General features: G+C 46.5%; 1 protein-coding gene and 1 long non-coding RNA gene across 4 annotated transcripts; one reads left to right on the top strand and one right to left on the bottom strand.

Moving 5' to 3' along the window:
• Positions 1-3,052: 3,052 nt before the first annotated feature.
• PANK2 (pantothenate kinase 2) lies at positions 3,053-22,586 on the bottom strand. Of its 3 annotated transcripts, XM_083398521.1 has the most exons (7): positions 21,586-22,586; positions 12,494-12,846; positions 9,440-9,693; positions 8,090-8,266; positions 7,054-7,177; positions 4,826-4,951; positions 3,053-3,687 (listed from the first exon to the last, which is right to left on the bottom strand). In XM_083398521.1, exons 1-7 carry the CDS (start codon positions 21,833-21,835, stop codon positions 3,637-3,639), a joined length of 1,335 nt encoding a protein of 444 aa, XP_083254647.1. In that variant the 5' UTR covers positions 21,836-22,586; the 3' UTR covers positions 3,053-3,636. The 3 variants fall into 3 exon arrangements, with proteins under 3 accessions (XP_083254647.1, XP_083254648.1, XP_083254649.1); XM_083398522.1 differs by lacking the exon at positions 21,586-22,586 and having other exon boundaries at positions 12,637-12,777; XM_083398523.1 differs by lacking the exon at positions 21,586-22,586 and having other exon boundaries at positions 12,643-12,777.
• Positions 22,020-23,185, top strand: LOC310657805. The gene is made up of 2 exons (XR_014501953.1): positions 22,020-22,145; positions 22,870-23,185. It is a non-coding gene; the product is annotated as an uncharacterized lncRNA (long non-coding RNA).
• Positions 23,186-27,695: the final 4,510 nt, after the last annotated feature.

The following is a 27,695-nucleotide window of genomic DNA, read 5'->3' as shown; positions in this document are numbered from 1 at the left end:
GATGGAGCAAGCTTGTTTTCTTCTGCTCCGGAGGGTAGGACTCGAACCCATGGCTTCAAGTTACAAGGAAGGAAATTCCTACTAAACATCAGGAAGAACTTCCTGACAGTAAGAGCTGTTTGACAGTGGAACAGACTCCCAAAGGTAGCAGGCTCTCCATCATTGTAGGTTTTTAAGCAGAGGTTGGATGGCCATCTGTCATGGAAGCTTTAGTTGAGGTTCCTGCATTGCAGGGGGTTGGACTAGATGACCCTTGGGTCCCTTCCAACTCTAAAATTCTTTCCTGTTCCTTCTTCTGATTGGTGGCCTATTTACTTTGATTCACTGCTGCATTGTTTCTCCCACTGGATGCCTTCAGCAGCCAGCAGTGAAGAGAAGCAGGAGAGGTAATGAAGTCAGCCTCACCTATTAAACTATCAATCGCATTGGTGAGGACAAGTGTATGGGTTTGCAGGGATTTGGGATCAAGGAGAGGGACTCTGAGGGAAAAACATCAGGTACAAATGAATCAAATTTTATTGCAATGTCAAATAGAAAGAGAATGCATTTAGAGGGGATTAAGAACCTGGCTTGAGAGCAGTACATGTGAAAAGGATCTAGGAGTCTTGGTTGACCACAAACTTGACATGAGCCAACAGTGTGACGCGGCAGCTAAAAAAGCCAATGCAATTCTGGGCTGCATCAATAGGAGTATAGCATCTAGATCAAGGGAAGTAATAGTGCCACTGTATTCTGCTCTGGTCAGACCTCACCTGGAGTACTGTGTCCAGTTCTGGGCACCACAGTTCAAGAAGGACACTGACAAACTGGAACGTGTCCAGAGGAGGGCAACCAAAATGGTCAAAGGCCTGGAAACGATGCCTTATGAGGAACGGCTAAGGGAGCTGGGCATGTTTAGCCTGGAGAAGAGGAGGTTAAGCGGCGAAATGATAGCCATGTTCAAATATATAAAAGGATGTCACATAGAGGAGGGAGAAAGGTTGTTTTCTGCTGCTCGAGAAGCGGACACGAAGCAGTGGATCCAAACTACAAGAAAGAAGATTCCACCTAAACATTAGGAAGAACTTCCTGACAGTAAGAGCTGCTCGACAGTGGAATTTGCTGCCAAGGAGTGTGGTGGAGTCTCCTTCTTTGGAGGTCTTTAAGCAGAGGCTTGACAACCATATGTCAGGAGTGCTCTGATGGTGTTTCCTGCTTGGCAGGGGGTTGGACTCGATGGCCTTTGTGGTCTCTTCCAACTCTATGATTCTATTCTATGATTCTAAGAACCATTTCAGATTGAGATGATGTTAATAATGATTTTTTTCCCTGCCCAACATTAAAAAGTTTCCCGAACAGGGCTGCCTTCAGATGTCTTCTAAAAGTCAGATAGTTGTTTATTTCCTTGACATCTGATGGGAGGGTGTTCCACAGGATGGGTGCCACTACCGAGAAGGCCCTCTGCCTGGTTCCCTGTAACCTCACTTCTCCCAGTGAGGGAACCACCAGAAGGCCCTCAGAGGAGGACCTCAGAGTCCATGCTGAATGATGGTGGTGGAGACACTCCTTTAGGTATACAGATAAAGTAGTACTGATTTTCCACTTCACCTAAACCAAGCTATGTGGACACTCAAGACGGTTTACCATGCGTCAGCGAGGCCCTCAAGTCGCTCAAAGGTTGTCCATTCTTCCGTTAGACTAAGTGTGTGGCCCCCATGCTCATCAAGGTAGCAGAAGAGGGAAGAATCACCCAGTGATCTCGCAGTGGGAGCCAAGTTTCAATTGCCTGCTCTTAGCATCTGGATGGTTCATCGACAAAACTAGCAATTCGGGAGATTATTTTTATAATCAATGCTTGGAGGAAGCATTCAGTGCTTAAAAACTCCTACCATCTCGCTCAAAAAAAGATCTCCCGCTCGTTAAACCAAAAGCCCAGAATCCTTTTCTGTGCCTTTTTTATAGTTACAACTGGTAGGGAATTTGAGAACTGTGAGTCAGCCTGCACATGCACCCAACCTAGAATTGCTATGGAAATGCCAGAGGCCCCATCAGTATTGGCATTCCGTGGGCTCTTGAAGACTCACCTATTTAGACACACGTTTCCTTCATCTCTTGCCTTGCTGCTTCAAAGGATGTTAATTACTGGTGTTTTATGTACTTGTTTTACTATGTGTTTTAATTACAGGCAGCTGTATTTTTTGTTTCATCCTTGTTATGATGCTATCGGCTTTTATTTATTTGTGAACTGCCTTGGCATTTCTTCTTGAAATGAAAGGTAGCATGTAAATTCTGCTTGTAACAACTACAACAGATGCCCAATAACTGGGTCATGCAACCCACAGGTGGTCAATCTACAGCTCGCGGGCCTCAGGTAGCAGTGGCAGCATGGATCTTTGGTATGCGATGGTACAAGGAGGAGGGTCTGCAGTCTAGGCTGCAGCATGAGATCAGAGATGCACCCATGACTGTTTCTGCTGGGCACATTGCTGCCTTGCTAGGGGGGGAAAGTACTTCCAAGGCACAAGGGAAAGCATATCTTCTGAAGTGTGATCTAGAACAAGGTTCCCCAATCTTGGATCTCCAGCTATTTTGGACTACAATTCCCATCATTCCTAGCTAGCAGGACCAGTGGTCAGGAATGATGGAAACTGTAGTCCCAAAACAGCTGGAGGCCTAAGTCTGGGAAACCCTGATCTAGAGCAATCTTCTTTGACCTTGGGTCCCCAGATGTTGTTGAACTACAACTTCCATCAGCCCCAGCCATCTTAGCCAATGGTCAGGGATGATGGGAGTTGTAGTCCATTAACATTCTGGGAACCAGAGTGACTCTATGCTACACGATGGGCTCAGCTTGGTGCCCACTTGCAGCCCGAAAAGGTGGCTTCTGCTCCCCACCCTTGCCGTATTCCAAGATGGCCCCTTCAGAAGAAGGAAGTTGACAGACTGTGTCGCCGTAACTGGGAATGCAGGTTTGAATCCTTCTCTTCCCCAGATCCCCTTCCTTCTCCCCAATTTCTTTACATGAACACAAGCAGGAAAGCAATTTTCTTCAAGGCAATAAGGCTGCACGCTGTTCTTTTTAAAAATAGATTTAATATCTCAAGTGTGTTTTCATATTCTACACAGTTCAGCGCTATGATGAAAATTAATAGGAGTCCATACAAGATTAGAAAGTTAAAAAAAACACAGAACTTAAAAATAGGTTTTGAGCCACTTCCGCCAACCTGGTGTCCTCCAAAAACAGCAGCTGCAGTCAAAAACTTACAGGGGCACCAGGCTGGCAAAGGCTGGTTTTCAGAATAGTACAACCCGCATTGCCCCTGACCCCCTCTCAGCCGCCTCACGGCATGAGCTGCTCAAAGCAAGACTGATTGAACGTGTATTTTACCAGAGGCAAGACAAATACAGTTCGCATAAACAGATATAGGCTTCTTACAAACTAGTTTATACTCAGATTATGCTATTTAAAAAGCACACACACCTTTGTCCTTTTCGGCACTGATCGCTGAGGTCACTCACTATTTCTTCCTGTTATTTGTCAGACAGACAAGGACCGCCCCCCCCCCCCCACTTACAAATAAAGCTGAATGAACAGAGATGTTCCCTTTGGTGTAGACGTTGCCAGCAGCAAAACCTGGGCCCAGGCTCCACATCGAATCAGGATGTATTCAAAAGCTCCAAAAGAGCTCCAACCGCTCCAAAGTAGCCCTGTTTAAAAAAACGAAACCAGCACAAAGGCAAAGGATCAGATTGCTTGTCAAAATACACTTGCCCCAAAGATCAAGATCGGCCTATTTATTACTTTGATTTTAAAGTGATGGTACTTTGCTTAGATATCTGTAGTGGTTCTAGGGGTTGCTCGTGCGTAAATCGCGCCACACCTGGGTGGGTTGCCTGAGTGAACCCTTTCTGTCTGGACAACCACTCGCCCGTGGCTGTCTCAATCGCTGGCAGAATCCGTCAGTGGGCGTTTCTTGAACTTCTTCCAGCATAAAAGTTCTTTGACGCCTAGTCTCCACCTACTCTCCCTGCGCGGAAGCCTTCTGCACAGGGAGGGTGTGGGCATCGGAGGACCCGTGCTCTTCCCGCTGGTCCCCAGCGAGGAGTCTTGGAGCCACCTCGCCAATTCCCCCATCTGCCCCCCTCCTCCACTGGTGCTACGCTGATTTCCTTCCCCAGAAGATGTGCTGCTTCTCTCCCTCCCGGGACGCTCTCCAGAATCCCTCTGGAGCCCTCCCTCTCTCTCTGGCTCCGATGGCAGTTCCCTGACAATATCCTTTTTTAAAAAAAGAAAACAACACCACTATGTGTAACCACACCGAGCCAGAAAGGCAGGCAAAGACCCTGTCACACACTTCCTCTGAGATTGGCCGAGTCCCCCCTCACAAGCCCCTCATATTCAGATGAACTACTTGCTTTCAGTGTGGGGGGGGGGGGGCTTCTTTTTATTAAGTTCATCTCTCTCTCTCTCTCTCTCTCTCTCACACACACACACACACACACACCCCACCTCCTCCCCTCTTTGCTCCTTTTATATGACCTACTAAATTGCTATTCACCGCCCTGCATCCTCAGGATAGTTAAGCTCTAAATCCAGTTAATTATTATAATAATTACAAAGAGAGTTTTTCAGGATTATTGAACTGTCAGATTACGAGAGCCACAGCACTGAAATCAAAGATGGAAACAGGTTCCTCCCCTTTCATTTGTTCAAAAGATGGAAACAGTGGACAATCTATTTGCAGGGTGCTTACCACCCACCCTACCCTGCCTTGGCTATAGTTGGGGGAGAGGGAGGGAGGGAGGGAGGAAGAAAGACAGTGCTTGCATTTCAGTGTGACTCTACCTCGTGCTCCAGAAACAGGGCCTTCAACTGCCCCTTTGACCAGTAATCCAAAGCATACGCCAGAAACTTCATTGAGATTGTGTTGATACGCAAGAAGTTCCCCACGAAAACCACCCGATTAATGTTCTGCAAGAGGGGGAAGGAGTGTTAAGACTCTTGGCATCTCTGTTCACAGTAACAAACACACTTAAAACAGGCACCCTGCCATTTCTTTAGCCTTTGCCAACCTAGTGCGGCCCCCAATGTTGTTGGGCTACAACTCCCATCAGTCCCAGCTGGCTGGAGCTGTAGTCCATTCTATGGAGGGCACCAGGCCGCCGAAGGCTGATTTCGTTCTTGCAATCGTGTCTCACTCAAGAGTAGTTTAGGTTAGTTAAGAGCATCATATCCCCCGAGCCCCACTTTGCACTGCTTTGCATTTCCAAGGTAGCACCAGGCTCAGGAGGTAAGCAATTATTAGAGGGTGCAAGCCTGGTCCAGATGGGAGAGAACAGATTGCGCTGTGGAAATTAGTTGCAGCAAAATGGGACAAGCTAGGATAGAGAACGAGATAATGAAATGGGGGCTCAGACATCACAGAAGAGACGTTTGAGCAAAATAACTGAACAGATGATTCCTGGGGGTTTCTGCTGGTTTTCATCCTATGGACAGAAAACGTTTTAAGATTGGTGGCCTTCGAGGTCCTGCCTTATTCCCTGGCTGAGCTGCTGCTGATGGGCAAGTGTCAGTCACAGAATATTAACTGTCAGGGCGCCTGCTGTGAAGGTGGTGGCATGTTTGCTTTGGCAAGTAGGGATCAGTGGAGAGAGAACTGGGATCTAGGGTCAGGAGAAGCTGTGCCCAGTAAGAGAGGGTTACTGGAGTGGTCAACGGTGGGTAGGGTGGTGTGAAGTTCACATCCTAGAGGAGAAATAAGTCAGCACAATATCTATTGTGCAAGCTACCTTGCAGAAAGAACTTCCGCATCAGCGACTCACCTTAAGACCTGGGGTGAAGGCAGGCAATTGAGATCAGGTAAAGCTGAAGTCCTGGCTGTTACCACTTTCCTCCTCTAACCCTTTCCTACCATAGTGTCACCTTTGCCTCTGGTTTTCCAATTATCCTGCACACCTCCTCTGAGTGTCCCCCAAAGGCTTCTCTTTGGAGCTGATGTAACCCAGGCGATGGGTTACAGTGGCAGGGATGCTAGCCTTCCTTGCTGCGCCACGGACGCCCCAAGGCAAAAGACGAGAGGGCCTGGCTCTTTCATAGCCCTGTACAATGCTGCTTGACATGATTGCAACAAGGCAGCACTGTAAAGAAGCTGAAAGCACCAAGCTCAGGTGATGCCACGCAATAAGCTGGGATAGGAGGAGCGATTCTTGCTGCAAAACAGCTTACTTCCTGGCCTGCTCCCTCTTCCTCGGCTGAAGTCCTCAGCCTCAACAGGGAGTTTTATCCCTTTTAGAAGCAGCAGTGACTCCAAAGATCCTCCTCTCTGTCTCTCCTGACTACCCTCAGAAAAGGAAGCTCTCTGTACTGTTTACAATCTAACAGTGGGCTTCATCGGAAACCTGGAAACATTATTTAGCTTGGTTTGGAACAGGTTTACAATATCCCTAGTCAATGCTGCCCAGCACATCTCGACAGCAACAGGAAGTGGCTCAGAGGCATTGCTGGACCATGGTGCAGTGCAGGGCCTCAGCATCAGAAACTCTCACTGCTCACCGGAGCAAAAGGACAGCTCTTTACTCATTGTTCACATTCACACACAACTAAGCCAGGCTAAGCCAGACCCTCTGGTTTATCAGTGTTTATTGTGCCTGCTGCCTGATCATTCTCACTTTGCTCCCTCCAACCCTAAACACCCCCCCGTGTGAAAGGAAGGCGGGAAACATGCAGAGCAGGGATCCTGGCTTGCTACTCCCTAAGAAGCCACAGTCTGCCAGCCAACCACAAACCACAGCTTAAGGGGCAGTTTGCTGACTGTGGTTTGTAAATGAGCAGCCAACCACCATCTTCCGTTCAGATGTAATGGGAAACCAAAGATTCCTGGTTTATTTCTCCAGCTCATGGCAGGAGAGGAGCAAAGTGGGAAGCACAAAACAGTTGGCTGCTCATTCACAACAGACCACAACAAGACAGATAATGCTTTCAGAAGGCATTCCCAGCCCCCACCAACAGGACCGTGAGGAACTGAAAAGCACACACTTCCCTTGACGGGCTCCCCGGCTCCTCTCTTTCCATACCTCATTAAGCGCACACATCCGTGCTATGGAGCCGATGTTATTCGTGATGGTGATCAAAGCCGCTCTTGCCAAGTCTTCCTTGCTAGCTGCCTCTCGCTTCTCCTTGCTCATCATGTTTCCAAAGCTGGACAGAAAATTGTGCACAATTTTTCCCCCACCTAAAAATCCATTTACATGAGAAACATACGGGATTGCCAACTTTCAGTTCCTAGAATCAGAGTTGGAAGGGACCCAAGCGTCATCTAGTCCAACCCACTGAATCATCCTTGACAGACGGCCATCTGGCCTCAGCTTAAAAACCTCTAAGGAAGGATAGTCCGCCACCTTTCGTGGGAGCGAGTCTATTCTACTGGGGCCATAGAAACTTTTCCAAGAATTGCTACCCAACACCCTCAGGATCAAGTGTGAATTTCCATGCATTCAGGTGCTGAGCTGAAGCCCCTTGCCGGTTAAAAGTGGCACTGGAGTGAAAGTTGGGCTAGTCCCATGCCTGGTTCACTTCCCTCCTCCAAGCCCACACTTCCACAGGCTACAAGACAGGCTCATCAAGCCTGAGGAAGCCAGCAGTTTATAAACTGGGGAATATGGGGATAAGAACCTTAGAGACACAATTCTTCTCTTGGGTCCTATTGGTACTTCCTATGCTCATTCATCTGAAGCAAAATAAAGACAACTCCTGCTCTGTTTCAGGGTTGACACAGGTTTTCGTTTGTCTGATTCTTAGCTTACCCCATGTCAAATGGCTCTGGGCGAGCAAAAAAATTAAATGCAGTGCACTACAATAGCTAAAAACATAAAAACTTAAGGAAGGTTCATGGCAGAATGAGACTAGAGACCCATCTAGTCTGCAGTAGCCAACTGGAAGCCTGCAAGGACACGAGCTCAACAGTGCTCTCCCAATTTGCAATTCCCCAAAACTGACATTCAGAGGCTCATTCAGAAGCCACCTTTTCCCAGGTTGCCAAAACCAAACAGATGGGGAAGGGTTATTCAAGCTGCCTCATGCCCCCTACTGAAACACCAGGTGCGGCCTTACCTGGATGCTACCGTCCAACCGGGAAGCCCAAATCTCTCATAGTCTCCTCCGTAAATGTCCCGCACTAGTTTGTCCACTTTGGTGCTGTCCCCGTTGGCTGCCATTTCGAGGGCCTCTTCAAAGGTGGAGCAGCCAGTCAGCAGGCAGCAGAGACCAAAAAAGGTTCCTCCTCCAAGGCTAGCAAACAAACAAGACGCACGAATCACTTCTACCATCCTGTGAAAGTGTTAGGTAGAGGGGGATGAGAAGACCAACAACTTGCAGGACAAGACCAGAGGAGGGCAACCGAAATGGTCAAAGGCCTGGAAACGATGCCTTATGAGGAACGGCTAAGGGAGCTGGGCATATTTAGCCTGGAGAAGAGGAGGTTAAGGGGTGATATGATAGCCATGTTCAAATATATAGAAGGATGTCATATAGAGGAGGGAGAAAGGTTGTTTTCTGGTGCTCCAGAGAAGCGGACACGGAGCAATGGATCCAAACTACAAGAAAGAAGATTCCACCTCAACATTAGGAAGAACTTCCTGACAGTAAGAGCTGTTCGACAGTGGAATTTGCTGCCAAGGAGTGTGGTGGAGTCTCCTTCTTTGGAGGCCTTTAAGCAGAGGCTTGACAACCATATGGCAGGAGTGCTCTGATGGTGTTTCCTGCTTGGCAGGGGGTTGGACTCGATGGCCCTTGTGGTCTCTTCCAACTCTATGATTCTATGATTCTAAGATGCCTGTGATTGAACCCAGCGGAAATGAAGTTAACTAGTTAACAGACAACGTTACAGCACAGGCCTCCACGCTAGCCTCATGAGGGATGTGAGGATGTGGCAAAATCCTTTATTTTTTTTACATCCTCACAGAGAAAAGGGAGCAGATGACACTTTTGCAGCTAAACCTGAGGCATGTTTTCTCCGAAATAAGTCCCACTGTGGTAAATAGGCCTTGCTGCCGGATGAACAGAACTGCAGCCTCAGCAGCTACAGTGGTACCTCAGGTTCAGACGCTTCAGGTTACAGACGCTTCAGGTTACAGACTCTGCTAACCTGGAAGTAGTACCTTGGGTTAAGAACTTTGCTTCAGGATGAGAACAGAAATCGCACAGCAGCGGCGCGGCAGCAGCGGGAGGCCCCATTAGCTAAAGTGGTACCTCAGGTTAAGAACAGTTTCAGGTTAAGAACGGACCTCCAGAACGAATTAAGTTCTTAACCCAAGGTACCACTGTACATGACGCAGCTGCACTGTGCCCATCTGACACCAGAGGTATCACTTAACCATACACGTGGACTGCAAGTCACTTGATTCGTGGACCGGACTCGCTTAGCAGATCTGAAAGGGAAAGCGTTACGCTTTCAAAGCTCACCTGGTCCCAGTTACCCGCTTGTAATCGTCTTTAGAATAGACAGCCAGGATGCTGACCCCGGAGCCAATGTTCACCAGCAGAAGAGGGTAAGGGTTCTCCAAGTTGAAGGGGAGCTTCTGGCACTTCTCGGGATCGGTTGGGTTCTCAAAATAGTAGCACTCCGAGTGTCCGTTGAACCCAACCGAATCAATGTACAGCACTCCTCTAATAAGGCAGTCCAGTTCATCCATTTTGCGAAGCTGGAGGTCACTCACCTGTTTGGAGAAACAAGCTTTGAAGAAAACTAGATACTGAAACACTCCAAGGAAGGCCTGGAGGGTTTCATCAAGCAGCTTACAAGTCCCACCCCCCCTTCCATTCTCTCTCAGCACTTAGGAACACTCGCCAACCACAAATGAGGACCCTTTGAGTTTCAGTATTAGAAATGGCAAAGCCTGAAAGTTCACCACCATCAATGCTAGCAAAAAGGGGTTATTCAAACCTATGCCAGTCTACTAAACCTGCAAACAATTACCGTATTTTTTGCTCTATAAGACTCACTTTTTCCCTCCTAAAAAGTAAGGGGAAATGTGTGGTGGAGTCTCCTTCTTTGGAGGTCTTTAAGCAGAGGCTTGACAACCATATGTCAGGAGTGCTCTGATGGTGTTTCCTGCTTGGCAGGGGGTTGGACTCGATGGCCCTTGTGGTCTCTTCCAACTCTATGATTCTATGAATTCTATGTGTGTCTTATGGAGTGAATGTAGGCTGCGCAGGTATCCCAGAAGCCAGAACTGCAAGAGGGATCGCTGCTTTCACTGCGCAGTGATCCCTCTTGCTGTTCTGGCTTGTGAGATTCAGAATATTTTTTTTCTTGTTTTCCTCCTCCAAAAACTAGGTGCGTCTTGTGGTCTGGTGCGTCTTATAGAGCGAAAAATACGGTATTTGCTTTGATGAAAGGTGGGTTATTTGGGGGAGGGCATGCTTATTGTAAGCTGACGGGTGATTCTATTGCTTTTTATGAATCGTATGTGTTTTAAAGCATCTCTAAGGGCCCTGGGAAATGCTGGGTAAAAATAGCTTAATAAAATAAGCCGAGTCCAGTAACTGCAAACTAACAGAGGAGTTGAGGCAAATGGAGAAATGGGGTAAACAGGCATGGGGCAAAGGAACTGCAGCCCTCATGGAGGATATGTTTATGATTTAGGCTCTCTGAAACCGAACACCAGTAGCTACTCTGAAGTTTAGCCACAGCACTGAAGTCTGATTTCATGAAGGTTTAATCTCTGGAAACTGAAAAACAGGATGGGCAGGACAATAGAAGAAACATACACAGAAAACAGGAAATATCTAATGATGTAAACAAAAACAAAAGAGATAGAGAAACATAGTTCAAAGACACTGGAAAGGATGAGAGCTGATTGTTAAATTAGCCCACATTTAACCATCAACGTTCATCCTTCCCAGCACGTATGAGATACAATTCTCTTTTTTTGTTTAGAACGAGGGAGGAAGCAGCTGAGAAGCTAAGGTCTGTTGAATACACCTAATTCTATGATTCACAGTGAAATCACAGGCATGCCGTAAACCAGCACCCCTGCCTAATGAATGAAGAACAGCTGCTGAAGCAGACATGGAGAGGATGCAAAGGAACTCATTTCACTGCTTTCCCCCTCACTTGTCTTTGGTTACCTAAGAAAGCGTTTCTAACATGGTTCTGAGCAGCAGCATTCTGTGCGCACACCAAACCTGCAACCCAATGATGAAGCCAAAGAAGCAGGCAGCTTGCACCAAGTTATCACAGTCACACTACAATCAGTGCAATACAAACTCTTCAGTCAGCTAAACTGTCCAAACTGTCCTACGTTAAGCCAGCCTTCACCAACCTGATGCTCTCCAGATATTTTGGACTACAACTCCTATCAGCATGAGCCAATGGGAGTTGTAGTCCAAAATACCTAGAGCAACAGAGGCTGATGAAGGCAGTGTTAAGATCCTGAAGAAATGGCAATGGTGGAGTAGCAATAGCTGGCAGAATCATCTTGCTCACAGAGTTTTTCTCATGGAAGTTTTGTTTCATGGAATGCAAGAACAATGTTAAAAGTTTGCATCTAGCAAACCAGGGACTCGGCTACACTGGTTAATTATAATATTATAAGGGCATTATAAAAATGTGATACCAGAGGTCAGGATATAAACACAAAGGATTGTAAGTTATTTTTATATGCAGTGACGGCAGCAAGAATATTATTGGCACAAAACTGGAAGCAAGAAGAATTACCGACGAAAGAAGAGTGGAGAATGAAATTGATGGACTATGCAGAATTAGATAAACTAACAGGAAGGATTTGAAACCTGCGGGACCAGAGATTCTCAGAAGACTGGAGTAAATTTATGGACTATTTGAAAAGTAATTGTGATGGACAGATTACGCTAGTAGGTTCGCAAGACGTTTTGTAAGGTGAATTATTTGAAATATTGCAAAAAAGACAATGAGGAGAATTATTAGTTAAAGATAATTAAAGGTAATATGAAATTAAGAAATGCATAGTAAGTGATAAGGACGGAAAATAATCAGAGGCGTTGATGGAAGTCCATAAAAAATTGTATAAGATGTGAAGTTCTGTTGTATGAATGTTAATTAATATGTTAAAAACTAATAAAAATGTATTTTTTTAAAAAAATGTGATACCGGAGGATGCTGTAGAGCAGCAATCCATCACCAATGGTCAACTGCATTGAGAGCTCATTTTTAAAGCATTTTTAAAGCATTTTTCATATCAGTGTAGATCCAGCCCAGCCCTTCAAATGCTGCTGAACCACAACTCCCATCAGCCCCACCCAGCATGGCCAACGGCCGGGGATGATGGGAGTTGTAGTTCAGCAACATCTGTCGGGCCAAAAGTTTCCCACACCGGGCAGAGACCAGCTTCACACTGCCCTTACACTCAAAATAAGGAAACAGCATTACAAAAGAGAGTTGCTGCAGAGGTTATGAAGACATGCAACACCTCTGTTTTGCAAGCTTTAACCATGTGCTATAGCAGCTGAAAAATATATAAGCCAAAAATTGCATACTGTGCGAAAGTCCTGCTCAAATTTATATGCTCCACCTCCTGTGGCACATAAGGTAGTGTGGAGGCTTGAGAAGTGCTTTTCGCTGCCCATTTGAATAAAAGCAGGCATGTCATGAGTAGGGAAGCGTATAAAGTGCAGATTGCCTTTACGTCCACACAGCATAAGGTCCTTTAGCTCAAGGTGAACATCCCGAATGCCTGTAGAGCCATAGGCAGTGTGGGAGGTCAGGTATTTCCGAATACTCTTCAGGTTCTCCACTTCCTCCTCTTCTTCCTCCATGGTGATGTCTTTTGGTTCAAAATACACAAGCTTCACCAGGGTCCCTCCAATATCCAAGCCAAACCAAGGAAAGACTGAAAGGAATAAGGGAGAAAAGGGATCAATACAAGGGTGGTGTTTTATTATACAACCATACCTCGGGTTACAGCTGCTTCAGGTTGTGTTTTTTTGGGTTGCGGACTGCCGAAACCAGAAGTACCGTAATGGGTTACTTCCGGGTTTCAGCAGTCACTAAATCATGCTTTGCGCATGCGCAGAAGCACCGAATCACAACCCGCGCATGTGCAGATGTGGGTTGCGAACGTGCATCCCGCGCGGATCACATTCGCGACCCGAGCATCCACTGTACATTTCTAAAGAGACTAAACTGATTTTGCAATTTTATGCTGTCAACTGCCCCGAGATCTACGGATGAAGGGCGGTATACAAATTTAACAAATAAAAATAAAACCCAGTTGCCGCCCCCGGTTGACAAGGGCTCACCCCAACCACTCGCTAAACTGTCATGACACCGCAGGATGTTCACATACGTTCTAGCATCAACACATGAATTAGAAACTTCGCAAAGCCACACGGTTTCTGCCACATTAGGGAAAGAACTGCAAATGCATGAGAGAAAGGAAGCTGGGGATGGGCAAGAAGGCTGAGCATTGGGAAGCTGAGTGGAAAGAGAGTCTAAAGGAGAAAAGGCTTGCAGTGCACAAAACACACATCAAATACAAAACCAACAGAATGTATTAACACCCTCCGCAGACAAAACGACTAGTTTTATTACCAAAGTCAGGTGTGGAAGATACATTCTAATGTTCAAGGCTGGAAATGCCTCCTATAAGTACCGTATTTTGCACCCCATAGGACGCACCTAGCTTTTGGGGGGGGGGAAGTAAAGGGGGGGGGGAATTATTTTTCCCCCAGGTGCAGGGCTGGAAGAACCAGGTCGGGGAACAGCGGGAAGGCGCGCTCCGCCTCCCCGCTGTCCCCCGAGCTTGTGGGGCTGGTGATGGGGAGAAGTGCGCTGAGCCCGGGACTGGAGGCAGCTCTGCGCAGCCATCGGAAGCCAGGCGGCACTTCACACCCCTTTCCCGATGGCCGTGCAGAGCTGCGCTGAGCCCGGGACTGGAGGCAGCTCTGCGCAGCCATCGGAAGCCGGGCGGCACTTCACACCCCTTTCCCGATGGCCGTGCAGAGCTGCGCTGAGCCCGGGACTGCAGGCAGCTCTGCGCAGCCATCGGAGCCGGTCTCACGAGGGTTGCGCAGAGCTGCCTGAAGCCTGGAGAGCGAGAGGGGTTGGTGCGCACCGACCCCTCTTACTCTCCAGGCTTCAGCGAAAGCCTGCATTCGCCCCATAGGATGCACACACATTTCCCCTTCATTTTTGGAGAGGAAAATGTGCGTCCTATAGGGTGAAAAATACGGTAACTAATTTGAACTGTTATTTGTTTTTACATTTATACCCAAACTTCTGACCTGGCAAGACCTGCCCATTAGCTAAACGTACATGGTGTATAAATCCATATATACCAATCAGCTGTTTCTGACTAACCCATTAAAATAAATAGCACTACAGATAGTGACTGCAAACTACAATTACTGCTCCAGATTAACCCCCCCCCCCGAAACCATGCTATTAATGAGACAGTCAGTAAACCAGAATGAAGGTGGTTGCAAGTGATGTTACCAGGTCACCTGTTTCTCAAAATCAAAGCTGAAACAACAGTTCAGGGAACTACCCCAAGCACATATTAATGGCTGTGTTAATAACTATTTGTTGCTGTTCTAGCATAAGAACAGCGGAAGTTAGAAGCATTAAGTACATTTGCCAGAGTGAGAAATGCATTCTCCCTCACTTCCTCTGCGGCCACGTACAGAAGAGGTATTAAAGATGGACTATTTCTAAGAATTTCAGAAATGCTGCTTCCTAGATTCACAAGGATTCCTAAAAGAGGCCAATGTTTAAAACGGGAGAAGAACATTTCAAGGGCAACATTGCCTTGCGGTAATTTTCTTGGTGGAGCCACATACCAGTGGTTGGCAGGGCCACAGCTGTTTCTGGACTACAACTCCTATCATCCCTAGCTAGCAGGACCAGTGGACAGGGATGGTGGGAACTGTAGTCCAAAAACAACCGGAGACTCCCAAGTTTGAGAAACCCCGGTCTAGTTCAACCCCCTGCAATGCAGGACTAGGCAGCTGTCCCTTATGGGGATTGAACCTGAAACCTTGGCATTATCAGCACCATGCTCTAACCAACTGAGCTATCCAGTGGAACAGGGCTAGAGGCCAGCAGCCCTTTTCTGCTGTCGTTCCCAGCACCTGGCATTCAGAAGCATGAGACACGGGTACGCAAACTAAGGCTCGGGGCCGGATGCGGCCCAATCGCCTTCTAAATCCCGTGGACAGTCCAGGAATCAGCATGTTTTTACATGAGTAGAGTGTGTCCTTTTGTTTAAAATGCATCTCTGGGTTGTTTGTGGGGCATAGGAATTTGTTCATCCCCCCCCCCAAAAGAAAATATAGTCCGGCCCCCCACAAGGTCTGAGGGACAGTGGACTGGCCCCCTGCTGAAAAAGTTTGCTGACCCCTGCACAAGGCCTCTGAGACTGGAAACAGGAACACAGCCATCATGACTAGCAGTCATTGATAGCTTTAGACTCCATGGATTGATCTAATCCCCTTTTTAAAGCCACGCGCAAGGTGACAGCCATCGCAGTCAGTTCCATAGTTTCATCATGTGCTGTGTAAAGAAGTTCCTCACTTTGTTTGTCCCGGGTTCCCCAGCAGTCAACTTTGTTGGTCGACTCCAAGTCGTAGTAACATGGGAGACAGGAGAGGACATCACTGAGGGGCAAGAAGACTACAGTGGTGCCTCGCAAGACGAAAAGAATCCGTTCCGTGAGTCTCTTCGTCTAGCGGTTTTTTCGTCTTGCGAAGCAAGCCCATTAGCGGATTAGCGCTATTAGCGGCTATTAAAGGCTTAAGGGATTAGCGGATTAGCTGCTAAAAGGCTATTAGCAGCTTAGTGCCTTAGAAAAAGGGGGTGGGGAGCGGGGGGAAAAACCCCAGGAATCGCAAGACATTTTCGTCTTGCAAAGCAAGCCCATAGGAAATTCGTTTTACTAAGCACCTCCAAAACGGAAAACCCTTTCGTCTAGCGGGTTTTCCGTCTTGCGAGGCATTCGTCTTGCGGGGCACCACTGTATGTCTAAAGGAACACACTTACTCCAGATTCCTGCTGGTCCACTTTCCATTTGAATCTGGGGCTATGTTTCCCAAAGACCACAATTTTGGTCTTGCACAACTTACACTTACACAAAATACTCGTTTTTAAAATAACTTGTCTTCCTGATTCTTTTACACACAAAAAACACTACTGCATATGCCTTTGAGGTCTGGGGGGGGGGGGAAGGGGGACGGGACGACTGGCAAGAACTAGCAACTTCCACTGTCAGGATCCCCATGATCCTCCAGCCCCTCTGTTTTAGGACGTGTGCTCTCCGCCTAGCCAGTGCTAGCGCACAAATCAATTCTGCATGAGGATGGTGGGGTGGAAAGGGATACTATCTCCAACCAAGACATTTTCTTGGCAGAAGGGAAGGATAATGACTTGCAGCCATTGTACTCTCAGGCTCAGTTACTCCAATCCTGCCTCACGTATAAAATGAATTCATCCCACAAGCTGGCCTCCACTGAAGGCCTGCAATATATCTGCTTTGTGACGTTCCACTGCCTAGACCATTTTTTTTTTAATAGCAGGGAAAATAGACCCAGCTGCATTGCATTTCTTTGAGGGAGGGACTTTTATGAAAGGGGCTCCAATTCTTTTATAGGAGCAGCATTTTTATAGGAACTGTGTCTCATTCTTCTTCTTTGGCGATCACTCGTAGCCGAGTAAGATTGTCTTCCATGAATACAGTTTTAACAGTGTATTCGTCCGTGACTATGGAGGCCAATTCTGGATCCATACATCCTTCCACAGTGGGGACATAGGTTTCCAGGCGGGAGTTGATCGTGGTGTGGGTTTGTTAAGCGTGTCTTCCTCTTAGCACATTTCTCCCTTGCATCCTGAGTTCGAGTGTCTCCAAAGCCCATGACACCTTTGGTAAAGGCTGTTCTCCAATTGGAGCGCTCGCAGGCCAGTGTTTCCCATTTGTCGGTATTTATACTACATTTTTAAAGATTTGCCTTGAGAGTGTCTTTAAACCTCTTTTGTTGTCCACCGGCATTACACTTTTCATTCAAAAGTTGGGAATAGAGTACCGTATTTTTCGCTCCATAGGACGCACTTTTTCCCTCCTAAAAAGTAAGGGGAAAAGGCTGTGCGTCTTATGGAGCGAATGTGTGGTCCCTGGAGCCAAATCGCTGTTGCCCTGCGCTCCTGGGCCGCACTTTAGCGGTGGGGGGAGGAGCCACGGTGCTCTGCCAGCAGCCTCCGCTTTCCCCTGAAGCCCCAGCAACGTTTGCAAGCAGTAGGAAGGCTGTACGCTCCCGGGCTGCTCTTTGGGGTGGGGAGCCACGGTGCTCTGCCGGCAGCTTCTGCTTTCCCCTGAAGCCCCGACAAGGTTTGCAAGCAGAGGGAAGGCTGTGTGCTCCTGGGGTGCTCTTTGCCCCACACTCCTGGGGTGTTTGGTGGGGGTGGGGAGCAGCAAATTGATGTCTCTCAGTGCCTCCTAATTCAACTGCAGAGGATTGCCTAACTGGATTCTGAGCTTCATTTGAAGTTTAAAAATATTAAGCTTGGGGATTTTTTCAAGTAGCAGTTTTGCAGAAATACTCATAAATACATGCAAAGCATCTCCACAAACCAGTAATAGTGAGCTCAGCTAAAACTGAGCAGGCATCTGGCTCATAAACAGTTTAAACTGCACAACTATAACCAGACATCCTGTGTGTTTGTGTGTGGACCATGTTCCTAGCAGCTAATCTTTATTGCTGAAAAGAGGCACTGATATTCCACTCCAATTCTATAATTCATTATACAAATTCTTACAAGTACAGTCCACCTATACTAAACCAAAAACATTGTGTTGGTATTGATTGGAAGCTATTTATCTGCCCTCTTTTCCTCCTCTGTTCTTTGCTCAGTCACTCCATTTTGAATCTTCCTTTCAAAACAACCATGCCTGTTTTGAGAAAACTTCAGAGATTTAGGAACTGGAGCGCAATCATTTGATCTCTTTGCTGTTTCTCCTTACTCCAAGCACTTCTCGTTTGCACAGCCCTGGTTTCTCTCCCTGACTATTAATATTCTTGATTAATAACAGTAAAATGCTCAAATTTTAGTTTTTGTGACTGCTGCCAATACTGACTTCCCAGTGATAATGAAAACAGCTGCATTATAATGGAATGTCTGTCCTTTTTCCATTCTCTTCATTATATACCGTGGCTCGCTTTAAAGCAGCAAAGTGGACAGCAGCCACACACTTTGCTGTTTTAAATAGCTTAGTACAACATTTGAGTCAGATTTTTTTTTCTTGTTTTCCTGCTCTAAAAACTTGGTGCGTCTTTTGGTCAGGAGCGTCCTATGGAGCGAAAAATACGATAGTTCATTGCAAGACGATAATCCGGCATCCGAAAAGCATGACCATATGAACAACTTGTGTTACGTACCTTTTTAAAATATATTTTTATAGATGTGTGTCTCATATCAGGCATTATCATAGAATTATATTGTTGGGAGGGATCCAAGGGTCATCTAGTCCAACCCCTGCAATGCAGGAATCTCAACTAATACATGACAGATGGCCCTCCAACCTCTGCTTAAAAACCTCCAAGAAGGAAAGTCATTTGTTTTGCTTCTACCTGTGCTGAGTACCTAGACTGACATTAAAAGGTAAAGGTACTCCTGCCCGTACGGGCCAGTCTTGACAGACTCTAGGGTTGTGCGCCCATCTCACTCAAGAGGCCGGAGGCCAGCGCTGTCCGGAGACACTTCCGGGTCACGTGGCCAGCGTGACAAGCTGCATCTGGCGAGCCAGCGCAGCACACGGAACGCCGTTTACCTTCCCGCTAGTAAGCAGTCCCTATTTATCTACTTGCACCCGGGGGTGCTTTCGAACTGCTAGATTGGCAGGCGCTGGGACCGAGTGACAGGAGCGCACCCCGCCGTGGGGATTCGAACCGCCGACCTTTCGATTGGCAAGCCCTAGGCACTGAGGCTTTTACCCACAGCGCCACCCGCGTCCCTTAGACTGACATTAAGCATGCACAAAAAGCCATTTCCACACCATCACAACTGCCATGCATATGTAGCTTTATGTAGACCAGATTCCTACCAACAAAATGTTTTGCTTCTCAGGTGGCAAAGATTCCCGAGAACCTTATATACCAAATGCTCAGGTGCAAGTGAGGAAAGGCTAGATTTATCAAAATGACTTCAAATCACACTTTAAAAAATCCTAAACCTTCAGTACATATTGAACTGCATCATCTAGTGTCACCCCAGAAACTGCCTGAATAGTATTTGCAGATGTGCAACATGATTACCAGCTGTATCCCAGAGTGGATAATGATCAAGCACAATTCACGCAGATTTGTGTGTCCAGCAGAATTTTTTGCATGACTAACAGCATTCAAACAAGCAACAGTCCTGAGATGCAGAAAACTGCAGGTAAACCAAAGAAACAATTTTTCCCAGCCCCTGTGCCAGGGCCTCCATTTTCTTTGCAGTTTATCAGCTGCAGCAAGGGGATTTGCAATTATGTAATTATTTCATCAACCTAAGATTCAGATAGTTGGTGAAGGGGGATATAGGGAGCCGCTGAAAATATGCAAAGCAACCCTTTGAACACAGCAAACCAGGCATGATTTCTGCAGCTAAGTGTCAACATCCCTTTCAGCTCGAATTAATTGCAATGCGCAACTGCACAACAAAGGCAGTCTTATGGCACTGTTCCCTGAACCCCATTTGCAACAATGATACCCCGTCAGCGCCTTCCCCCTTTTACTTTCTCCTTTTGCACCTTCACTGAGATTTTGCCCTACTCAAGACCTCCAGGAAACATCTGCCAACCTTATCTAGGCATTTCCCAATGATCACCACCACTTCCTCTAAATCAGAATGTGGCAACTGGGGCTGATGGGACTTGCAATCCAAAACATTTTGAGGGCACCAAGTTGCAGAAGGCAGGGCTAGCTCATCAACATATTCTTCTTTTGAAAAAAGCCACACTCTTTTCAACTCTCGATTGATTAAACCGAAACAGGATCCAGCCCTAGTTCTCGAGCTACAAACACAAGATTCTTCTGTAATAATTATGGACAGGCACAAGATTCAGAGTCAGCTTTTTCATGCCTGCCATCCTGATAGAAGCCTCATGTTTATTCAGACAATGAATTCCAGAGTTTCTCAGCTTGCTGACATCTATGTACATTCAGGAAAAATAGCCACATAAACCTGTTTCAGCAAATGATCTCATGGCATCATTTAAGATAAATGAGTTTCTTATGGCGTAAGCCATGTGGCATCCATTATATGCATAGAATGAACAAGATGGCAGTGGTGTAATGTCAGATACAGAATTGGTCTTCAAAATGAGATTTTTAAAAAATGCACACGTACTAAAGTTGGTGATGCCATACATGAGTCAATTGTTTATGTATTTTAAAAAATCTCATCTAGAAACAAGATTTCCTCTGTTAGACTTACGAAAGTCCATGAATGTGTAGTATATAAATACGCAGGGCATTCTTCACACAGAATCTCATAGCACTGTTTCACAGTATTTTAGCTGATTCCCTGCCTCTGCATTACACTAAGCTTTCATCTCTGGGTTCCTCAACCATCTGAGGTACCAGTGGCTACCAGCAACAGAGTTCTCTAAGTAGTGGCTCCCCTGCAACTGTAAAAGCCCTCCCCTCTGCCTTTTAATGCCATTCCATTTGGTTTATCTGCACTGGGTTTGTTAGATTTACAGTGGTACCTCGGGTTAAGAACTTAATTCGTTCTGGAGGTCTGTTCTTAACCTGAAACTGTTCTTAACCTGAAGCACCACTTTAGCTAATGGGGCCTCCCGCTGCCACCGCACGATTTCTGTTCTCATCCTGAAGCAAAGTTCTTAACCCGAGGTAATATTTCTGGGTTAGCGGAGTCTGTAACCTGAAGCGTATGTAACCTGAAGCGTTATGTAACCCGAGGTACCACTGTAGATGCAATCCGCAGCGGGAGCAGTACATAGCCAGTATACTACTTTAAATTACTACACTGTACTTTATTTTTGCTTTCTGCATTTTGAAATTGTTTAAGCTTCATCGGGTTCTAGTTACAGGTAGGTAGCTGTGTTGGACTGCCATAGTTGGAACAAAATAAAAAAAATCCTTCCAGTAGCACCTTAAATACCAATAACAAACTTAGTTGGTCTCTAAGGTGCTACAGGAAGGAATTTTTTTATTTTGTTTCAATTTCATGGGGTTGTCTTGACACTAAAATGGACCTGAGGAAGGAAGGGAGGGAGAGAAAAAAGGTGGGGTGCAAATGCAGTAAGAGAGATAAAATGGAGGTGGAAGGAAGTCAGAACAATAAGATAACAATGTGGAATCTAATCCTACCCTGAAAAGAGCAGAATATGGTTCCTCATTTTATCTTTTCGAGGTTTTTTACAATCTAGCAGTGTATAAATTTTATGAAATAATTAAATAGAATGCAAATTTAATCAACAAAAATGAATATAACTTTAATAATAAAAATGAAAGCTCAAGCCATGCCTATCTAATTGATAAGGGAGCCCCGCCCCAACTCCACCAGGCCCCTCCCCCTCTCCCAGGCCCCGCCCCTCCCGGTCAAGCCCCGCCCCCGGCGCCCCCTAGCAGCCACTCACGAGGGCGGTTCTTGCGGAGGGAGTCGAGGCGCGGCCGGGGGGCGGGGCCAGCGCGCTCCTCGCGACGCTCCGCGGCCTCCGCCTTTCCAGAGGCGCCGTTGCGCCGCCGCCCGGCCAGGGCCGCAGGGGCGGGGCTTCGCCTCAGCCGTTGCTCCGCGGGGGGTCCGGCCTCGCGCCCCGACGCCATGGCGCCCGGCGGCGGCCTCGCCTCCTCTCCCTCCTCGCCGCTTCCATTCTGCAGCGGCTCCATCCGCAGCGCGGCCCCATTCGCCGCGGAAACGGCGGGCACTGCGCTTGCGCCGAACGCCTTCGCCGCCGCCGCCTCCTCCCCTCTGCGAAACCTTGAGGGGTGGGGGAAGAAGCAAACCGCCTACCAATCACAGCATTCCTTGCGCGGAGCAACGGACGAAGATGTCCAATGCGGCTTTGCGAAGGCTTCCAAGGGGTGGGCGCAAAAAAAAGAGAGATCCAAATCCCTCCAATGAATGGCAAGGGAGAACGAATCCCGCCAATGAAAAGCCGCCGATTCAAGGAGCCAACCCACACGCACGCAAATACAGGTACAACGGACCTCGAGGGGCGGGACGTGTAACGGAATCGTCGTAGCCAACCGGCTCCTCCGGAAGGGAGAGCGACGGGCCTATCCTCCACTGAGAAAGAAGGGTTGTCGACAAAAGGGCGGAGCTAGCGGACGAATGGCACGTCGGGTAGCCATGGCTACCCAGCAAGAAGAGATTTGGGGCGCGCGGGGTGGGGGTTGGTATGTTCAGATTTCAAGTGAGGAAATTGATGAAAAAGAAAATAAACATCAAAGAGTGTGGGGGAAAAGCACTTGACAACGTTATCCCAGTAAAACATGCAGCAACGCTAGTTAGCGCATTCAGACGTGCACATGAGGTGGTGGTTTCACGTGTATTAGGGTTACATTTATATCGCACCTTTCATCACCAATGAGCTCAAGAGCGGCATGCAGCATTGCCTCCTTCCCACTCATCATCACACCAGCCCTGTGAGGTAGGCTATCTTTCCACCTCAGTACCTAATGAAATACTACCCCCTGCCCTAATGTCAAGAGGCAGGGAGTTCCAAAGGGCAGGTGCAGCTACACTGGGACTGCATTATGGAGCACTTGTAAAAGCACACACTATGCAGCTCAAATAAGCTGAATGGGCACTTGTGGGGCAGCTTCCTGTGTTCCCAGACCTTTGAGCAAAATTTATAAGGAGTGATCCCATTCCCTTATAGGAATGTTCTTGCTGATTCAAATCCTCTTTCCTTATTTAGAGAGAAAAAAATAAAAATGTGAAGGCTGATCCCATACCCAGAACTGCAACTTGCTTCTTCCCACGTGTGTTGGTCACGAAAGAAGGGCCTTGTGGTATTCGCCTGTTCAGGGGGTTGGTATAAATATTTTGCAAGTAACCATTTCCCCAACCATTTCTGGTCTGCCAGCATCTGGATAAATCTCTCCAAAGGACTTGAAGGATTGTGCAAAGGAGGAAAAAAATGAATTGTGGGTGCGCTTTGCAGAATTGTGTAATATAGCTTTTAGAAATATGAATTTACAAAACTATTTAAAAATAAGATAAGGTGGAAGTGATACCTTGTGTAAATTCGCAACATCCAGCTGAAAATAGTAATATGATTATCACATTTATTTTTTTAATTACTAGCTCTGCTCCTGCACTCTTAGTAGTCCAACCCACAGGCAACTGGGACCTAATTCTTTTCCCACCGCCAGTCTTCATTCCAGGAAAACCTTTAGCGGCTTAAATTTCTGCATGTCAGCCTGCACCTTTATACACATATGTCTGCATTATTCAGCTTATATTGGTGCAGAACATTCATTTATTTCATTGGTTTCCTTTACCACAGCCATTTTTATTGCCTGATGATGCATGTTTGCTCAGTAGGAAATCCCACAGAGTTTCAGCAGGGCTTTTTCACTGCTGTGCATCTAATGCTGCAATCCTAACATGTGCTTAGATGACAGTACATCCCATTGATTCATATGGGGGATTATATTATATTAATTATATTATATTATATTGGGAAATAGATGAAAATAGACATGAAAAGAGCTTTCCTAAGTTAGGGCTGCCATATGTCTGAGTCTTCCCGAACACATCCACGAATTGGGCTGCAAAATGGCATCCGGGCGGATTTTTGCTAAATGGACAAAATATCCAAGAAAACCTGGGTGTGTGGCAAGTAGGGTGTTGTTGTTTTTTAATGTTTTAAAAATCAAAGAAAAGCCCCAAAAACATATTTTTTTGGGGGGTGGGATGTTCCAGATTTGTCCAGATTTTCACTTTTGGAAATATGGCAACCCTATGTACTAAATATCTTTTCTTGAATTAAGAGAGAGCAAGCAGACATTCTTGAAAATGCTTGTTGCTGCCTCACTGACAGATTTAACTCACCCACCCCTCCCATATTTCATAAATGTCCCTGCATAGATGTGCCCATTAAGCTACTGACCCACTTACATAGATTATTGGGAATCACCACAACATTAGCTGAAACCTTCTGACTTGCTGCTTTTCCTTTTTTCCCTCCCTGACAATGCCGTTCTGTTTCCAAAAGTGCTGGTCTATCGGAGTCAGTATTTGTCTTGGAAGCCTGTTAACTGGGTCATCGTCTGGTTTTGCCGCTGATAAAATTACAAAAGTGGGTCACACAGTAAATAATAATACTAATAATAAAGGCAGGAGCAGGCTAAGAAACTGCAGGTTCAACTCACAAAACACACTGAGCTGTAACTAAACAACCAAAAAACAACAACCCCTGCAGCCTGCTGAAATGTAACATTCAGCTTTGCATTAGAAATCCAAACCATCTTGCAGAGATGAAACTGCCCAGTGTGAAACAGGAACCCCATAAAAAAAAGGAAATAGTATCTAGTCTCTGCTTGATGATTTTCATCATTTTCCGACTTCGTACTCAGACATGTAGAATGTTGCTTTAAAATGTATTAAGTTTATTGCTGATTTTTACTTTGTTTTGAATGATTGTTTTTAACTGTTTTCACTGGTAATTTTGTTTTATTCTCTTTGTAAACTGCTTTGAGGTTTTTGTTTTACAATCGAGCGGTATATAAATTTAATGCAATAAATAAATTCACAGCTAGTATCATTGCCCCGCTTCCGGAAAAGACAGTCCTGGAGTCTGCCACATTGCTTCTCAATTACACTGGTCCTTAAAAGTTCTACAGAGAATGCATTGCCTGGTAAAATCTCAGATATATACTGAAATAAAAGACGGCTGAGTAAATTGAGGGCAGGACTTTGGGGCCCTGGAGAGTTCCTTGTGTCTCACTAAAGGGCTTAAAAATGGAAAGCGTAATGCTGGTGGTCAACAAAAGAGGTTTAAAGACTCTCTCAAGTCAAGGCAAATCTTAAAAAAAAGTAGTATAAACACCAACAACTGGGAAACTCTGGCCTGCGAGCGCTCCAGTTGGAGAGCAGCCTTTACCAAAAGTGTCATGGGCTTTGAAGACACTCGAACTCAGGACGCAAGGGAGAAACGTGCTAAGAGGAAGGCACGCTTGGCAAATCCACACCGTGATCAACTCCTGCCCGGAAACCTATGTCCCCACTGTGGAAGGACGTGTGGATCCAGAATTGGCCTCCCACAGTCACTGATGGACTCACTGTTAAGACCGTGTTCATGGAAGACAATCTTAATAATAATAAATTTTATTTATATCCCGCCCTCCCCAGCTGAAGCCGGGCTCAGGGCGGCTAACAACAATCAAATAATCAAACAATCAAATAATCCAACATTCTAAAAACATTTCATTATAAAAATTAATTAAAATCAAATTAATGGCAACCGTTAAGCAAAATTCTGTGCAGGTTGCCAGAGGAGGGAGTCAGGCTGGGCCCTGACCAAAGGCCTGGTGGAACAACTCTGTCTTGCAGGCCTTGCGGAAAGATGTCAGGTCCCGCAGGGCCCTAGTCTCTTGTGACTCGGCTAGGAGTGATCACCAAAGAAGAAAAGCAAAAGCAGAATTGCTGTTAACTGATGTTATCTTTATTGTATACTTTGAGCCTTTCTGTACACTGCTTAGAGAATAGGGTGTTAAATGGTAGTTACAGGTAGGTAGCCGTGTTGGTCTGCCATAGTCGGAACAAAATAAAAGAATTCCTTCCAGTAGCACCTTAGAGACCAACTTAAGTTTGTTCTGGGCATGAGCTTTCGTGTGCACGCACACTTCTTCAGATAAATGGTATATAATTTGTTGAAATAAATGAATGAACGCTTGTGGGAACAGCAGGAGTGGATTCAGGGCTTGCTTCTGGTACTGATCAGATTCCCAAGCTGAGCATCTGTTCAAAGGCATCCTTTTTCTCAGCTCTTAGGATCCGGCCACCTGGCTGAGCCACCATTTTGTAACCAGCTCTGGCTAATGGACCTTAGGGGTCTAGTAAAAATTTTTTAGAAAAAATTCACAAGATCTCTCAAGGATGAAGTTGTGGCAGAGACAATACGAATAGACCTGACCCAGTATGAGGCAGTTATTTTCCAAGGTCTTGGCCATGGTAGACTTTTTAGGCTTTGCCCTTGGGTGGGAAGAGCATTGCGCCCGGGACAGGGAAATGGGAGTCAAACATACACTCAAGGAATAATTTCAGAAAAAGAGCTTTATTTCTACCATCCAGACTGGTAGAAGGAGCAAGCGTGATAACTCACAAGCTTAGCACAAGTTCGCAGCCATTTGCAGAGAGTATTTATTCCCCTCCAGTTCCCTCCCCTTGCGGTTCAGCGTGTCCAAAATGTGTTGCAACTGGATAAGACTCAGTTCCCAGGCTTGCTTTATGCTTGGCACTGACAGAGCCTATTCATTAGCCTTTTTGAAGCTCTCTCATACTGATAAGTTACATTTTGCCTGTGCAGCAGCATCTTGTGAGTGTGAGTGCCTGGAGGCGGTTGGAGGATGGATGGCGGCTAATGGATTGAAGTTGAATCCTGACAAGACAGAAGTACTGTTTTTGGGGGACAGGGGGCGGGCTGGTGTGGAGGATTCACTGGTCCTGAATGGGGTAACTGTGCCCCTGAAGGACCAGGTGCGCAGCCTGGGAGTCATTTTGGACTCACAGCTGTCCATGGAGGCACAGGTCAAATCTGTATCCAGGGCAGCTGTCTACCAGCTCCATCTGGTACGTAAGCTGAGACCCTATCTGCCTGCAGACTGTCTCGCCAGAGGGGTGCATGCTCTAGTTATCTCCCGCTTGGACTACTGCAATGCGCTCTATGTGGGGCTACCTTTGAAGGTGACTCGGAAACTACAACTAATCCAGAATGCGGCAGCCAGACTGGTGACTGGGAGCGGCCGCCGAGACCACATAACACCGGTCTTGAAAGACCTACATTGGCTCCCAGTTCGTTTCCGAGCACAATTCAAAGTGCTGGTGTTGACCTTTAAAGCCCTAAACGGCTTCGGCCCAGTATACCTGAAGGAGCGTCTCCACCCCCATCGTTCTGCCTGGACGCTGAGGTCCAGCTCCGAGGGCCTTCTGGCAGTTCCCTCATTGCGAGAAGCAAAGCTACAGGGAACCAGGCAGAGGGCCTTCTCGGTAGTGGCGCCCGCCCTGTGGAACGCCCTCCCATCAGATGTCAAAGCGATAAATAACTACCTGACATTTAGAAGACATCTTAAGGCAGCCCTGTTCAGGGAAGTTTTTAATCTGTGATATTTTACTGTATTTTTTGTTTCTATGGAAGCCGCCCAGAGTGGCTGGGGAGGCCCAGCCAGATGGGCGGGGTACAAATAATAAATTACTATTACTAAATTACTACTATCTTGTGAGAAAGCAGAGAAGAGCTAGAGCTGCTGTGGATTTTTAGAAGAGAGAAAGGGAATTTTGGAGAGTTTTGAGGCCTGAGGTGATTTTGGGGTGACTTCACAGACGGGATTTGGGTATCCTGTCCCTTCACCACTACGGAAGATTAACTGCATTTTTAAGAAGGCATCTGGTGCAGTCCAAAACCATCAGAAGGACAGCTCCGTTGATAACATCTGGCCCAGGAATCTTCCGGAAAGACTTCTCATCGAATGCTAACTGCCAAAAGAGTTAGGATGCAGTTGCTCATGACTCTTGCTTACA

This window comes from Podarcis tiliguerta (genome assembly GCF_965153285.1).
Source record: "Podarcis tiliguerta genome assembly, chromosome: 9".
Classification (NCBI taxonomy): domain Eukaryota; kingdom Metazoa; phylum Chordata; class Lepidosauria; order Squamata; family Lacertidae; genus Podarcis; species Podarcis tiliguerta.
This window is presented reverse-complemented; position numbering and strand designations above follow the sequence as displayed.